The sequence below is a fragment of the Drosophila navojoa genome, chromosome 4 (assembly GCF_054131105.1).
Source record: "Drosophila navojoa isolate 15081-1374.11 chromosome 4, UAZ_NAV_1.0, whole genome shotgun sequence".
In the NCBI taxonomy this organism is placed as follows: domain Eukaryota; kingdom Metazoa; phylum Arthropoda; class Insecta; order Diptera; family Drosophilidae; genus Drosophila; species Drosophila navojoa.
This window is the reverse complement of record NC_142892.1, coordinates 4,770,111-4,787,422: the sequence shown is the minus strand read 5'-3', so window position 1 is coordinate 4,787,422 and position 17,312 is coordinate 4,770,111. Positions and strand designations below refer to the sequence as shown.

At 38.1% G+C, this 17,312-nt stretch overlaps 1 protein-coding gene across 2 annotated transcripts in view; it reads right to left on the bottom strand.

Moving 5' to 3' along the window:
• Positions 1-5,789: 5,789 nt before the first annotated feature.
• RhoGEF3 (Rho guanine nucleotide exchange factor 3) overlaps positions 5,790-17,312 on the bottom strand; it is a 29,718-nt gene continuing 18,195 nt past the window's right edge. Inside the window, exons 1-7 of one of the 2 annotated variants that reach the window (XM_030384462.2) lie at positions 15,732-16,079; positions 12,009-12,078; positions 9,039-9,825; positions 8,375-8,921; positions 8,147-8,309; positions 7,932-8,038; positions 5,790-7,871 (exon numbers count right to left, since the gene is read on the bottom strand). In XM_030384462.2, coding sequence (XP_030240322.1) covers positions 6,740-7,871; positions 7,932-8,038; positions 8,147-8,309; positions 8,375-8,921; positions 9,039-9,825; positions 12,009-12,078; positions 15,732-15,826 — 2,901 coding nt within the window. In that variant the 5' untranslated portion in view covers positions 15,827-16,079 and the 3' untranslated portion in view covers positions 5,790-6,739. Of the gene's footprint in view, positions 7,872-7,931; positions 8,039-8,146; positions 8,310-8,374; positions 8,922-9,038; positions 9,826-12,008; positions 12,079-15,731; positions 16,080-17,312 lie in introns of those variants that run through there. The other variant, XM_089259438.1, reaches the window with a different exon arrangement.

Sequence of the window (17,312 nt, the reverse complement as noted above, 5' to 3'; positions counted from 1 at the left end):
TTGCACGGCTGCGCGGGTGCTTATCTCACATGGCTCCGCTCGTAACCAGGCATATGCCATCTATAAAGGCGGCCAATCAATAGAGAGAGAGAGAGAGAGAGAGAGAGAGAGAGAGAGAGAGAGAGAGAGAGAGAGAGAGAGAGAGGGAGGGAGGGCATTGCAATCGTGTCATGCGATGCTAACCTTATTCAATGTTTATTGTCGTTATCGTTGCCAATGCTGTTGCTGTTGCTGTTGTTGCTGTTGTTGTTGCAGTCGCTGCTGTTGTTGCTAAGGCCTCGCAATGTCGTGGCGCTACCGTTAGGCTGTAAATGTTGATGTTACGAGCTCTATTAACTCCACTGAACAAAATTAATGTTAACGATCGCTATGAAATGCAATTTTATCGCTATGAGAACAACAACTTTACAATACATAGTTTCAACAGAACTAATTTCATATTATCTAAGAATCTACAAAACACTAAAATTAATTAACTGTGCACTGAAGGCAGCAAAAAAACTTGCAGAGATTGAAGTAATATTTCTTTTGCAAACGAATAAGAAATATGTACATATGTATATATAGATTAATATTCAATTCTGTCTGTCTCTTTCCGTCACTCTCTTTGTCTTCTTCCCTACTCTTTACTCCACACTTCCTTATCCGATTTTTCCTGATCCATAGCGTGTCTCGCTCTCTCTGCCTGCCACTATAAGTCTCTCTCTCATTCTCTCCCCGACACGCCGAAACATCTTTAACCTACTTTCAGTTACTTCCTCGTCATATCACAAACTGTTCGAAAGGCCTTTACAAGTTAAACATAAACTAATTAGAAAAGAGAAGGCTTTAATTTTATTTAAATATACACATACACACATGTTAAGGGTAATTGAATATTTCGGGCCTGATCGCCTTCGTCATGGTCATGTTGTAAGAGTTGCATTTGCTCCAGATCTTTATTTCGATTGCCATCGCAACCTGAATGAGAGGGAATGCCCTTTCAGTCAACTGCAAATGCAACTCTCAGTTTTTGTGTCTCTTGGCCGTTTCCTTGACTCAACCGAAAGTCAGTACGCTGTTTAATTGCCACGAAGCCATTAAAAAAGTGCTCACTGTACCGCACAGCATTGGCCAATTAAAGTGCACCTAGGACAAATCCAACAAATCAGATATAAATACTACTGAAATTCGCTTCAATTCCGCTGAAAAGCGAAATCGAAAACGCGAACCAGTTTTAAATGCAAATTTTACATAATGTGCTCCAAATGGGCAGCAGCTTCACATAAATCTACAGACAGGTCAACAACATAAACAACAACAACAACAACAGCAACAACAATACGCGACAGCAATGACAATGACAATTGTATGCAAAAACTGCGGAAAAAGGCCAAAGTAGCCGAAAAATACAGTAAAAAAAAAAAAAAAAAAAAAACTCTAAAACGCGAGACATGCAAAATGAAGTTCATGGAAAATCAATTGCATGAAAGTTGCCCCAGACCAAATGAAGGGGAACTGGAGCTGCACTTTGTCGAGACCCAGAGCCTCGACTGGCTCTGGCTCTTGACTGGCATTCGAATATGAGTCGTACGCTGTGCCTGAGCCAGTAGTGCCTCCGCCTGTGCCTGTTCGATTTATGGTATTGAACTTTGCTTTATGCAAATTGAATTTTACAGTTAAGATTTGTAATAGTTTTTGGTTAATTTCTCATAATTTGTTGACTGTTAGAAAACGAAAGGCGAATGCATAATAGTCTTTCTTTTACACTTCATACAGTTTTACGAGTGTGTTTATTTGGGTTTCACGTAGTGCAGTGTAATCACTTTTATCCATGGCTAACACTTTGCGGCAAGTTTGTTTAGTAATATCTCGAAAGTTATGCCAAAAAATGAGTTTATAAATTTAAGGCTGTCTCGAGAGTTGTCCCAAAATATGTGAATCAATTTTTTTATTTACAGATTTTCTTTCAAGATGTCTAAAAAGGTATCTCAAAATGAGACCCACTTCTGCTTTAGCATCAGATTTTTTCTAAATGTCTCTCGAAGCTTGTCCCAAAACGTGTCCCAATTCTATTTTGGCATTATACACACATAATTATATAAATATTGCTTTGACTTTTCATTATACTTAACAAAGGCTAATGCCTAGCGTTGCTGTCTAGTTGGCGAATCAGATCAGTAATAATTCGATTTAGCAATCGGTCCGCCCCCACCTCACAGCCCACCTGCACGCCTGCCCTACCTCTGTTCCACAATAATTGCAATTGGTGCACTCTGGCATGCATATGTGCACTCATACACTCTCATGCTCATGCTCATACTATATTCATGCACCCTGTTCGACGTCTATAGCTTGAGCACCCACCTTATTGTGAGTGCAGCATAAAAGGCAACAAAAGGGCATGATGCCGCAGTTTGTGAAAAGAAACGGGCCAACGGGGGCTTGTAACTGCAAATTAGTTTGAACACCATAAAAAGCTGGCTACAAAACTGCAACAACAGCAACTACTATAGCGAAGCTTGCAAAATATTGTTTGTAAAATGAAAATCTATTGCATGAAAGAGTTAAGCCAATGGAAAATCGCCTTGTGCAGATTTTTCATGGCTGATTGTAAAAGTGACGCATCATATGGGAAGCTCAATTGTTGTCGAGTTGAGTCAATGGCATTCTAATGCACTAACACACACGAACACAAACATTTATAGCTCATTTTGTAATATGCAAAACGTGCGGCGACAATCTCCTTTCGTGTGCTTGAAAGCATCTGAGGCTGGCATGAATCTCAGCTTAAGAATCGAATCGAAGTGAATCGATGCAGCATCTCGCAATCGAATCAACAAGAGTGAATGCAAATAGAGACATTCATACAACAGTTTCGACACTTATTTAATAATATTAAACTATTCCGCAAAAGATGCCGTTGAAGAGAAACAAAAAATCATTAAAAGTTCATTTTGTTTACATTTGGCTACAAACCACAAATCGAGTTCAAGAGAGTTTGCTTTCCGTTGTGGTTTTTTTGTTATTTTATTATCTGTCTTTTTATTTCATTTTATCTCTGCCAAAATTGAGAAGTTTGGCACGTTTTATTATTCGCTTTGTGTTCAATAGGTGGCTAATTTTTAGTTTGATGATAAAGGAAGTGCTCGTAATTATTACAAATTGCCTTAAGTGGAGCATAATAAAAGCCAATTCGATGTGCTGAGCTAATGCATTGTTTGGCTATTATGTACGTTTATAAGGCAAAATGATGAAGGTGATGATGCTGTAGAGTAGGCATTGGGTAAATGATATCTCCAAAGCGCATTAAAGCGTTGAAAATTTTAAATGTTAATGAAAAAGCACTGGCAATAGTTAAATAATATTTCAAAATGAATTAAAACCATACACACATGATTGATTGGTTTTTAAAGAAATGGGGAAAGAAGAAACGCACTGTTATTTAACAGGGTTGGCTATGTATCAACAGCATTACACTGTTAACTAACATTTTTTACCGCATACACGAGCATATGCATCACATTTCAAGTCTCTAGCTTTAAAAGCGATGCACAGACGGACGGACGGATATTGCACATACCAATATACCTATTTCACTTTCGTGAATGAGCATGAAACTTACATTAAGGGCATTCCCTAGGGCGTGGTGAAAGGCACAAAAGTCACAATACCTATTGCATTTCTATAATTTTCTGCACATCGAACTCCGGTCTGGTCTGATCGCTCAACGAGCCACATACCACCCATCAAACATTTCACAGACTGGCTAAAAGAAAAAATGAGGCTTAAATTATTGGGCTGGCATTTAACATGACAGCCACATTAAATTGTCCACTTTGGCAACCTGTGCCGGCACCATATACGAGTCGTACTCGTACAACTCCGAGTGCTATATGCGAGCACAAAGCAGTTAATATAGGTATATAGCCAACTAGGCTGCCGGCGTTGCTATAATTGAAGTTTGGCGGCGCTGACATGGCCCGGCTCCACTCGACTCTGCCCGGCCCGGCCCGGCCTGGGGGCATTTTCATTGAAGTATCTGGGCGCGCTCTCTTAAGGAAATGCACAGACGCCATGAGCTAAAAAGATTTTAATTGTCACTTTCGTTGCCGGGCGAAATTTCAAAAATTTTAATTCAAATTTAATGCGCTCAAATGAGCTGGCCATTGTGCAAGAGGCCACCGCAGCGCACAAGAGACACCGAGCCGCACAAGAGTGCGAGCATAGTTTACTTTTTGTGCACTCGTATCTTTTTAGTTATTTTCATTGAGGTGTTTGGCTCTGTTGATGTTGCAAGTGCTGCAGCTCGTAAGTCAATCACTTTGAATCCCATTTAAAAGCACTCGGCAACAGATTCAATTTGCTACTTTACGCAATGGCAGTGTGCGGACTTAGAACCGAGTTTTAATTAGGAATAGTTGGGACCAGTTCCAAAGCCGAGCCGAGCCGAGCCAAGCTCGGCCTTGAGCCAGTTAACCAGAAGATGCCGTCGCTTTGGTAATCCATTGGCCATCAAGTGTTGAGTAATGGCTAACATATTATTTGCGGATAATCCGTTCGCCCGAAGAACAAGTCGGACCTCAGCCTCTCTCAGCTTCTGCCCCTGTCTCTCACTCGGCGACCGGTTACAATTATGAATGGCTATTACAAGTTATTTAATTCGAATTCGAACTCAAATGAAATTGATTTGATAATTAGTCGAGTCATTAAGTAACGCACATACTGTCTCCTGTTGCAGTTTGTTTTTCCCCTCCGCAGAAGATCTATGGCCACTTACATTTTTTCGCCATTTATAAAACATGCGTTTTATGGGACGTATGCTTGATTTGCTACAATTGCAGCATTGATTGAACCGATTACATTTATTCAAACAAAATAGCAACAAATTGCAGGTGTTAGCAAGTAGAACGCGGAGTAAAATATATTTATTATTTAAACACACTTCTGTAAGAAATGAAATCATATTTTCCAATGCATACTTTTGGGCACTTCAATAATAGCGCCAAAAAATGTATAAGAAGAAAAAATAACCCAAAAAATATCAACGAAATATATTGTAGTTTACACTTTCATAAAGAAACTCACGATTCCAATTTGCAATCATGTTAATATCTCAATCAGCTGTAAATTGTTTAACAGCATTGTTAGCGTAATGTTTTGTTACTCCAATTTATGCCGCTTAACAGAACTTGTAAAATAACCAGAATACTTCATTCAAATTTAAATTTAACAGCAACTATGTTAATACAACAGCGGTGTTATTGGCCCGCAGAAATGAAGTTCATTAATAAGTGCCTTAACAGTGGCTTGTGTCTGCGCTGGTATGTCTCTCTTTGGTATTTATATTGCTCACATTCGTCTTCGCTGTTGGTATTTTAATCGATTGCTGGTCGATTATCTTGCAACGCTGTATATTTCCTTTTATTAATAAGCGCCACTTTTTGAAAAATTGCTCAAACTTCACTATGCTCTACGTTTAGATATGTCGCACGACAATAACTAGTGAATAAATATTGCATACGCAAAGCTCCATTAATATTTATGTTCGATCGCAAACATTGTTATCTATGCCCGTTACCCAACTACTACGAGGCTCAGAATGAAAATCTTATCAATATATTTTAGCGTATATCTGCTAGACGAGCAATCGATCAAGTATTAAGTTTTATATAAATGAATTTCGGGTTTTGGCTATGTACTTTGGAACTCAATTGATAAAAATTTGTTTTGTTTATGTGCTCAGTAAACGAAGTAACAAAAGTCTGCTGGGACCCTTTTTCAAAATTAATATTCTATGTAAAAGTCAATTTTTAATATTTTATATATTTTATTTTTATATTTAACTTGTGAATTCCGTACCTGATGTTTACATACATATAAAAGCATAGATTATTTAAATGATATCAAGGCCGGAATTCAAACACATCGCTGATTAATCTGGCAGCCAAATATACTTGATAGGGTGGTCCAGAGATAACATTTGCAAGAATCATATTTGTTTTTACAAAATCTATTAAATAGTAAATTGCTTTTAGAACATTTTAACTCAATATTATCTTAATAATAATATATTTCAACTTATTTTGGTATATACGAGATTTTCTTAAGAAAAATTAAATTCGCTCATGTTTTGAAAATTTCCTTGTTATGCAGAATTGTTTAACAGTTTTTTCGTTTTTCGTTTCTTTTTGTTTTTGAATAAAAATTACAAGTAGTAACTTGATTAAATATACTTGTTCAATAGTTTGTCTCTATATTGTTTAACTCAATATTGCTAGATATCATTATAACCTGTTGCTAATTAACGCATATTTAATATTTTGATAATATACAAATGGTTATAATATATTTTTTCAGTATCTTGTGTTAGTTCTTAGTTTGCCAACACATGCATATGAGGGGATAGACATTACCGAAACTGAAGAAAATATATATAGGGTATATGAAAAAAACTAATAATAAAATATTTAAAAACAAAACTTTTTATTTATGTACAGATAACAGTCGGACGATTTTGAAAAGGAATTCGGGACAAGAATATGAAAATGCACAACAGAAAAAAAATAAGATGAAAACAACATTAACGAATCTAAAATTACTTAATCATACATTGTTGTGTGGCATTATTAAAATATTGTTACTACAAACAGTTCATATAAGTTGTATTTTAATCCGATACACTGTGATGCCTACGTATTTGCATATATCCATATGCATGTATTGTAAATTATAATTAATTATGTATTAAATAGGATAACTAAGCAAACGAACTGTCTGCCTCTTCTTGCTCGGCGGCGGCCTTAACCAACTCGATAGCTGCAACGCGTGCGGCTGTCAACGTTATGTCCGCGTCGAAGCCTGGCTTGTGGGTTGGTGACTGACTCGGTGTACAATTGGAACTCTTTGGTTTGCGAAACCAGTTGCCCAGCCGGCGACGGCCCAGAGATCCAGTCGACGTTGTCGACAGCTGCTGTCCCGAACCGTTGCTGGTGCTGGCAATGGCGTCGCGTGACTGTGATTTTTTGGGTAACGTGTCGCAAGAGCGATACGGTGACTTAGCTGGTGATTCGGGTACGGAACTGTCGCCACTGGCTGATGCGGTGCCCTGAGCGTGCTCACACTCTGGTAGCTCATAGTCCGATTGGTCTGAGTAGTAGCCGGGCCGTTCCTCATAGTTGAACTCAAAGCCCGTCATTTCGGACACATACAGTGCCTTGCCACCAAACTGTCGCTCCAGGGCCAACGTATTGAGAAAACGGTGCTTCCGGTTGGCCGAGCGAAAACTAAAGTCGTACCACTTATCGCGTGACTCGCAGTAGATTCTGAGTGAGTTCTTGATCGTATGGCCAAACATTTTTCCGTCCCGCACGTTCACGATGCGGCAGCGATCCAAAAAGATTCGTCCCTTATAGATGAAATGGCTGCGCTTGATAAGATCTCGCTTGCAGTAGATCAGCTGGTTATCGAACAAAAAGAGGGTGCAGCTGCTATTCCAGAGATTCTGCTTCTGGCGTGTTGCATCGACTTGCAGAAAGAATCGTGTGCTGTGCAAGTGAAGCGGTGGACCCTTGAAGTTCTGAAAACTCGACTGATGCCGCGCAATGGTCTCGCTGTGCCGCTTGCCTTCGTTAACAGCCTCCGTAATGCCCCGCATCTTTTCCAGAGCCCCATTAAGGGTGGCATGCGTATCGGGAATATCGCACTGTGATACATCTAATTGATCGTAATCTAAATTATCTGTTTGGCCAGCAACTTCTTCGGTAGTGTTGCTGTTTAGGGCAGTCTTAATAATTTCATTGAGGTGCAGTGGATAGCGACAGATGCGTTGCACTGGCGCCAGCAGATGCGCCGACAGGGGTAGCTCGGCCAGATGCTCGGATTCCCGACAACTTTGTGGAGATAATTAAAGATTAGTAAAAGGTATAACTCAGTGAAACGGATTAACTCACTTCTCCAAAATAGTGCGTGCATCTTTAATACGTTCATAGGATTCGAGTTCAATAAGTGCGCGTGGATAAGCATTGCAGTAGGTGGAGTAACAGAGAAATCCTTTGTGCTAAAATATGAAAGAAAATATAATTAGGGATAGGCAAAAATACAATCCAATCAATTATGAATCATACATTCAACAGATAACTATATCCTACATCTTTAACCGACTTACCATCTTGAGAAAGACCTTCGATATTTGATTTTGCTCGATGCCAAGACGCAAGGCTTCCAAGAACTTTCGCTGAAACTTGTAAATGGCTGTGATGTTCGAGAATATGAGGCGAATGCTGTTCGGCGAAAATATATCGATGCGCTTGCTCATGGCAGGCAGATACCTATCAAAATAATTACAAAATCAATTAGAGATCATTTATCATTGAGCACAAAAGTCAATGCTTACCCGTCGCAAATTGAAGCCAGCAGCTTTACGTAATTGACTTCGGTTTCTAAAAGTTCACGTATAGCACCATTCCGTATTGCATCGTAACTATCCGGCAGTACATTAATGTGAATTGATGGCATCCGTTGGATGGACGTTGGTGGCGTTTCAATGACTATTGTGGTAATATTATTTTGATCCGCAATCATTGTGGCATTGGGATCTTCATTGGCTGGGCTCAACTCACAAACGGGCACTGGAACTTGAAAGTCTTCAGCGGTTGCCGCAACAGCTGCCTCCCCCAACATGGTTTTATCTGCATTGAAATACGCATCCGCCTCGCAGCTGTGAATGATGCGCACGAAATCCTTTGGAAACCAGCCCAGTTCCGGGTCGAGTATTTCTTCGACGAGACTGGCATCCTCCTTCTTAATGCGGCCAAACCACCAGGGTCCCACCTCCTTGCGCAATATCTCTATCAAAGTGCCACGCTCGAGACCCAACTCCTGCGGACCAGCCGCCGTGAAATTGTACAGCACTTCCGCATAGACGGGAGAATAGTTGTTTGCTATGGAATGAGAGTTTCATATGAGTTAGCACTTAAGTACAATTTAATTTAATTGAGAAAAGAATTTTCTCTCTTTCAAATATTAACATCTATATAAAATCTTATCACAAAACTTACAATCCTCATGGGAGGCGATGCTGTCGCTATCGCTATCCTCATTGTCTGTGCGGCACTTTCCATACGTATCCAAGCCGTTGGGCTGACTCAGTGAACGCGTAGGCAACGATTCGGGTGCTTCGCGTTCTTTGTTGCAATTGCTGTCTAGATTTAGTTGATCCAAGGCGGGTGTCTTTACAGCATCCTTTTCCAGTATGCTCGTCGCCTTGGCCGAATGACAGCGGCGTATGGAACGCGACTTTGGCTCTATAGTATTTGGCATGTTAGTTGGCACCGCAGCTGCTCCTTGCCGCTGGCCACTTGCCAGCGTGCGCATATAGTGTTCATCCTGTTCGAGCTCAATTTGGATGCCAGAGTCACCGGAGTTGCACTTGTCACGGCGATTAAACTTCGTTTTGCGTCGCTCCTTTGAGGAGCGCCAAATCAACGGCCCAAAACGATATTTAGCGGAGCTGGCATCGACAGCCGCAGCGTTGCCTGTGGGAGCTTTTGCAGCTGACGCCGTTGCTGTTCCAGTTTCCAATGGTAACTTGCTGTCCATGGCACTGACTGCTGGCGTTGTTGTTGTTGTTGTTGTTGACATTGGCGTAATTTGCAATTGATTTTTGTTATTCAAATAGTTGAATGTGCGCTTGAACTTCTGTAGAACGCCGAAACTGTTGCCGCCATCATTATTCACTTCACTTGCAGTATCCACAGTCACTTGGGACACTTCCGTCGGCTGCTTGGACTGAGCTTCGGCTGAACTGGTTAACGTTGGGCTGGAGATGGCGCGCATCTGTTGTGACTGCAGCAAAAGAGCAAAATATTTGTGGTTAAAGCTGTTTTAGGTTCAATATTCATTTGTGGCTACCGACTTAGCTCTAGCCCACGTAAGCAGCGCAGCTGACAAAGGCGCGGGCTGCGCTGTCGATAAAACCACAAGTTATATTAATTATAAACAACAATTGATAGCTAACTATTACCCAAGTGTAAGTGTATATGGGAGCAGAGAGCAGCAAAGTAATTTCAATACTTAAATTTAGAGTAAACAAAGGCCTCGCTGACGTTCATTCAGAGTTCTCAGTTGCAGAATGGATACGGTTCGAACTCAATCTCTTGTTTAACTTCTTTTCAGGCATTTCTTATCGAGATTTTGTTTACGCTTTCGAGTATTTCTGTACATTTCACAATCAAATTGATAAATCAATTTTGGTGTAAAGTTATGCGCATAAAGTCCATACCACAACAACATCTTATCTCTAGCAAAACGGTTAAATAACTGTGAAAATGGGACCATAAAAATGTGTTGTGGAAACGCCAAACGAGCTGACAACAGCTCAGCTGATTAAAATCTGATTCACAATTAGCTGGGCGCCAGGCGGCCGATTAGGAGTTACCTGAAGCAAACAGATTCGCCACTTGTAGCGTCGCTCGCTAGGCATTGGATCGCTTGGCAAGTGGCTAAAATATGTGCGCCTCTTGCTGCTGCCGGACTGCTTGGGGCCATCCGGCATGCCGTCATCGAAGTTCCAAAACTTAATCAGGCCATAGGTATCCATGAGTGTTGGTATTATCAGTTTCTTCATATTTACTTTTTTTGAGTGTGACAAGGCACAGCACTAGGCGCAAAAAAAAAAAAAAATCGCCGCCCGCTGGCTGGTGTCAACGGTGGACGTGATAAATAATAACTGAGTGCGGCAATTGCAAATGCGACGCTGCGGCAGCGACCACAAAGTCGATGCCGATGTCGATTTCGACGTTAAATACAAATGAGTGTGAGTGTGTGTCAATCTGTGTGCGTGTGTGTGTGTGTGTGTGTGTGTGTGCCCTTCTGTTTGATAAGCATTGGCCAGGAAAGTGGGGCTGACTGGCTGGAACTCAGAGTGTTTTTTATTATGTTGCGTTATTGGGTATTGTCCGCAACGGGCATTCAGTGTTAAGGGTTCGAGTTTCTGCTGCTTTAGTCAGAAGTCAAGTGCCTTTTATTAGATTAGCAAAGGAATTGCATTGATGGAGCACGAGCCAACACAACACTTACAATGCAGCCATTGTCAATTGTATTCACATGACGTTCCCTGACTCTCGACTGTCTGCCTTTGGCTTGGGCTTGGGCTTTGGCTTTGGCTTTGGGTCGTCACCTTATGCAAAGACATTGTTTGCATCCGTAGGTTTTGTTTACCTTGATTACTGTTTGCCCTTGAGTCTATCAAAAGGGCCCAATAATTATGATGGCATTCGAATCGAAATGACATATTCAAGTTGATTTGGAAATCAATTTTGTATTCATATTTGTCATCAATCTTTAGTTAATTAATCAACGAGTGTTTGCTCTAACAATTAACTTGGTTAATTCCCATAAGATTTGAGCTGTATCTATATCTGCAAATGTATGTATCTGTGTCTGTATCGATGTAAATGTATCTATATATCTGTAACTATGTATATGTATCTATGTATCTGTATATATGTATCTGTATCTATGTATTTATCTCTAAGTGTCTGTATCATGTATCTGTATCTGTATTTATGTATCTGTATCTATGTATCTGTATCTCTGTATCTGTATTTATGTATCTGTATCTATGTATCTGTATCTATTCATCTGTCTCTATGTATCCGTATCTATTTATCTGTATCTATTCATCTGTATCTATGTATCCGTATCTATGTATCTGTATCTATGTATCTGTATCTATGTATCTGTATCTTTGTGTATGTATCTATGTATCTGTATCTGTATCTATGTATCTGTATCTGTATCTATGTATCTGTATCTGTATCTATGTATCTGTATATATTCATCTGTATCTATGTATCTGTATCTATATATATGTATTTATATATGTATCAAAAATTGTATCTGTATCTGTATCTGTAAACGCATCTGCATTCATATCAATATATCTAAATCTTATTGTATGTATAGACTTATATCTGCATCTTCTGCTTTCTGATATTTTATAAAATCAATGCATTTTAAATACTTACCAAGCACTCGTTAAATCCATTGCATCTTATACCAATTATGCTGACATTCTCCTTTCCATGTCTAGGCAATCTGTAAAACGAATAAGAAAAAACATACAGTAATAAAATATTGTCAAATTTCTGGGAAGAATTAATGTGGTTTGCGCAATTGTTCACTACCAGCCAACTTAATTGATTGGGCTACCTGAAGTTACGTGATTTATGATCGTATAGGGTTGCCCAGACCGGAGTAGCCCTAAACTTTTACACAGCCTGTAAATCATTGGCTAGTGTAAAATGAGGTAGTTTTCGCTAGGAATGTGCTAGAAATGCGACAACAAGGAAAGTGTTACAGACACAGGTAAAAGTGTGTGTTTGGTTGAATGGGTAGCCCGAAAATAATTGCAATGTGTAAACAGTTTAGGCGTAGAGAGCTCCGTTTAGAGCGAATGACAGGAACTGCTTAAGAAAATGTCTGGTTCTAAGCATTATCGGACGTCTTGCTAAACAAACAGCTGACAAAACACAAGGTTATAATATAAGATGCCGGATATAGGATATAGGATATAGGAAAGAGGCTGTAGTATATAAAATATAGGAAATAGAATATAGGATATAGGATATGCATTCACAAATAGATTCAGCTCCAGCTTCAGCAAACAAAAATAGCTAAAACTATAGCAGGAAACCAAATGAAAGTATAAACAAGCGAACAAAAGTAGAGGAGTGAAATTCTATTCTTTGTAAAACACAGGAAATGTTGTCACTGCTCTCAGAAGAAGGAAATTCTTTCGCACCGCTTCAGTTGCGTTCCGAAATGCAGGTACCAGCCGTACCAAATGTATTTCAGTCATTCAAATGGCACGTATTAAAATACCGTATATTATATACATATAAATATATATGTAGATGAGTAGGTATTCGGCATGCTATAATAATGCACAAGAACAACTGATTTCTGCCGATCTGATACGCTTCAGTTATATCTTTATCCATGTATTTATATCATCCATATCTTCAGAAAATAAATATTTTCATATCATTTCGAATTCTTCACACTTCGTCTCACCTTTGCAAAACACGCGTATTAAAACGTTTGCACTTTCCACTTGATTTCAATCGATTGCCGAATGCATTTTGCATTGAAACAGTCATTGATTCTGTATTTTTCATTTTCATATCCGTTTTATAAGTATTTCGCAAGTTTTTCATTTTTATAAAAGGATAAAACTGGTTCTTGTATATTAAAATATATAGAAGGGCTTATATATATATTTATATATAATTATTTACAAATGTTCAAATAAATTATAAAACTGGCTTCACATTTTCTGTTTTATGTACTTCAAAGCGAAACGAGAGTTGTGCGTACGATGTTGACTAAAGCAGACTGATCAACAGGGTACTCAAGGCTCGACGCTAAACGAGCCAGCAAACAACCCTCCTGTAGTTCTACTTGTTTCGCTCAATTCCCAAATATCGAGGGATGGCAATTGAGTGAGTTTTTCAGATTGTTGATCTTCGGCTCAAAAACAACCCTCGGAAGCAACTGTCGTTCTGCATTAAAGAGGGCTGCGCATCAACTTAGTTTAAATGCTTTGATTTCCATTATATACGGGATTCAACTAAGAGACTAGGGCAACATAGAATGTATTTGATATGATTAACAAACTATGCTCTTTTAATTTCTATCTGAAGCCATATGTACATATCTCTCTACTACAATCAAATCTATTCATAACACTTGTCAGGCGGAGACATCTGAGTGTTCATAGTTCTTAAAGAAACAGCTGTTGCGACTCTCCTTTAGGGCTTACCTAAGAAAAAAATAAAGCAGCTGCAAAACTCACTCAAAAGTATCGAAAATGTGCTCAAAAAGGATCAAAAAGAGGAAACTGCATACGAATTTAAAGTAACGAAACATCTGCCAGTGCTGAAATGCCACACACAACCAGTTTGTGGTGGTGTTGTAGCTACGAATGTATATAGTATGCACTCTCCATCCACTCTTCAGCTACCTTACGAATATGTGCGTGTGTGTGTGTTGAAAGAATATACAATACATAATACGAAAAGTAGAAGTTCCATTTATAGACACCATTCTGGGCAGACTGTGTAACACGTGCTACGACTACAGCAACTGATTCATTGGAAAGACAGACTGCATCAGTTAAGTAAATATTTAGATTAATGAGCTATGCAGCTCTGTCGACCAAAACCAGCATTTTGAAAGAAAGCAGCATACTTTAATTAGGAAAATGTATTTTTTTTATAATTTGTATAATGTAACTACGGCTCTAATAACAGACAAGGTCTGAAGCAAGTCCTTGGAAGAAAAATAGACCGTCTCCTTTTTCTATTTTTGTGTCTTCTCATAAATCACATAAAAAAGGAAATTAGTTAGATAGTGGCCCATGGCTTATCTCTTTTATTATTTCGTTCCTGTCAGCTGCAGGAAAATCTCACTGTTTTCCTAGGAAAAACAAAAGATGAACAACTAATAATGTCATTGAACTTAGCAGTTGTTATGACCATGAAGTAGTCGAATTACATGCTCAAAAGAGACATGAAATATGGCTCTACATTGAAGTACCTAACTAGGAAATGCCCTAAATGCAGCGTTGAGTTATCCTTTCAAGCAGCCCAGCTTCCGGCATGGAGACATGTCCACTTGACTACTCAGAAAACATCTTGAGCTATATATGAAACGGATGTGCAATTGAGTTCCCTTAAATTGAATTCAATGTAAAATATCTCTGTATATAGTTGCTAAATGCCCTATTTGTTCTAATCTGATTGAATCGAGGTAAACAGCGATTACAACATTAATTGCCATTGATAGACATCAGTATACGTCAGAGGAAGATACTATTACAACTATTTCATATTTATAGACGGTGTTTTCTAGATGCACAGTGACGATATCAGATTCGTTATCAATTTCACCCATAATATTTATTATATTTATGTTCTATATATATTTATAGAAGTGTTGATTTTCGATTAATGTTTAATTTATCTTTATGGCCATTAATTGAATGACATCAATTTTTCCAAATATATACATATATAAGGAAAGCATATATCATGATATTATAGCTCGTACACAATGAAAATACCTTTAGGCACATCTTGGAATGCTCAAATGTGTTGCTTGGCTTTATCACCTTTCAATTAAAAGTGTTTGATGATAACTATGGAATTCGGTTTTTATGGCTCTTAACTGAGTCATAGACACTCTTCATTTTCCTTTTCATTGAAGACTGTGAGGATTGAAAGTGTTAAAATTGTGAAATGTTTTGTAGAGGAATGCCAATCTACAGACAAGGCCTTCTACAGCTAACACTTTTGCGTAAGTTACCTAAAAGGAAAAGCTTTTTTTTTGGCCACACAACTCGTTATGTTAGCTTACAACTAAAGCCAAAAGTGATTACGGTGCAAAGAAATTAAGTAAATTATAAATTAGATAGTTAAAACTTAAACCAAATGTGGGCATGACTAGGCAGTTAAAAAACTGTTGCCATACTTGGAGACGAAAGGTTTATGATGTACCTAGATTTATAATTTATTATCATTTTGCCGTGCATATCTTCTTAGGATATATAATTATCTTTTAGCATATATAACCTAAAGGTAACAACTAAAAGCTTAGGGAAAGATTTACTAAAATTAAAATTGACCTCGTTTGGAATACATTATTTAACCATTTTTCATAAATACTAAAAGTTAACTCATTTGACTTACGTCTGCGCAGATGGCGCTATTCTGAGTGTTGTTGCAGCGTCATCTGTGGGATGATTCCAATGCATGTGCACGTTATCAGAATTTTTAATGGACATATTATCAAAATTAATGTTTTTCAGCACTATAGCTTTTAGCACAACGGATATCGCCTATGACATAGACATTGATTTTTTTTATATGCGTGCTTTCTTTTCGTGTACACGTAGACAGTGCAAAGATTTGTAGAATTTCTTTTTTTTACTTTTTGCTATTGATTTTTGTTTGAATTCGGCGTTAATTTATTTATATATTTTTGGCAAATTGCCCGGAAAGCACACATACATACATATATAAATTTATGTATAAGATTGCGCGTAAAATCTTAGCGTCGACCGGCAAGATTGCACCTCATTAATTAAACATATATTGCATAAATATATGATGTATGTTTAATTTTTCACATAATTTTTAACCATATACGAATTTTCTATAATTTTGCAATTTAAAAACCCGCATCCGTTGCGCTGCTTTTTCCTAGATTAAAAAACAACAATTGAATCCGACCCTTTAAATTTACTCACAATGGAAATGCCAAACTTAAAAGAATCTGCTAAGCTCAAAATGGTCATGTTAACTGACTGCACCCACGGCACTTTCTCTAGAAGTTTTAACGACAATTATTTTAAATTATTTTTTGTACACATTTAAATAAAATGTGCTATTTAAATATATAAATATTTTTTAACAATATATTTAAAGGCGTATTATATAGGCTCAAATGAATATACCCCATATGACATGTGCAATGCATTACAGCTGTCGTAAATATGTAAACAAGGGAAGGAGGAAAAAATGCATCTGTTAACTTACATCTGGTCTGATTGCGCTGAGACTGCTGCAGGTGCAGTCACTGACAGCGTTACATGATTCGAACACATATTTGTTGAGTTATTTATTGAAACGCTGTTCTCGATTGGCTGGCAATACGCGGGAATTGCTGCCAGTTGGCATTCGTTTGATTGCATTTCGTTTTTTTGGTTTAATTGCACCGATCCATTGGCACACTTTGCAATGGACACACTACTATCTAATTGTTTAGCCGATGCACGCGAACTACTATTGGCAGAGCTGCAATCACCTTCGTCAGATACTTCGGGATTTTCTTTCTGCTTCACGCACATAATGCATACATGGAATTCTTTGGGCGATGCTGGCTGTGATAAACTTATTATTGTAGACATAGCCAATGAATGTTGCAAGGGATTTTTAGTATGTTGGTTTTTGTAAAGTTTTTTTCCCTTCACTTAAATGATAACCATCACCAACTATGCTTTATACACATGCGTACATATGTATATTTTCGATATAGTGCACATGCATACACATTTGAATTTCGAGTAAGTATATATGTATGTATGTATGTACATAAATTATTGCGTCGACCGGCGAGAGTGCACTTTTTTAATCAGATGAATTGACAGATTGCGTATCACAATTATATCTCGTTGCCTTTAAAATTGACTATTATAGTAAGTAATGTTATAAAAACGTCTTAAAATTATTCGATTCATATACACTTCACATATAAGTCACATATTATTT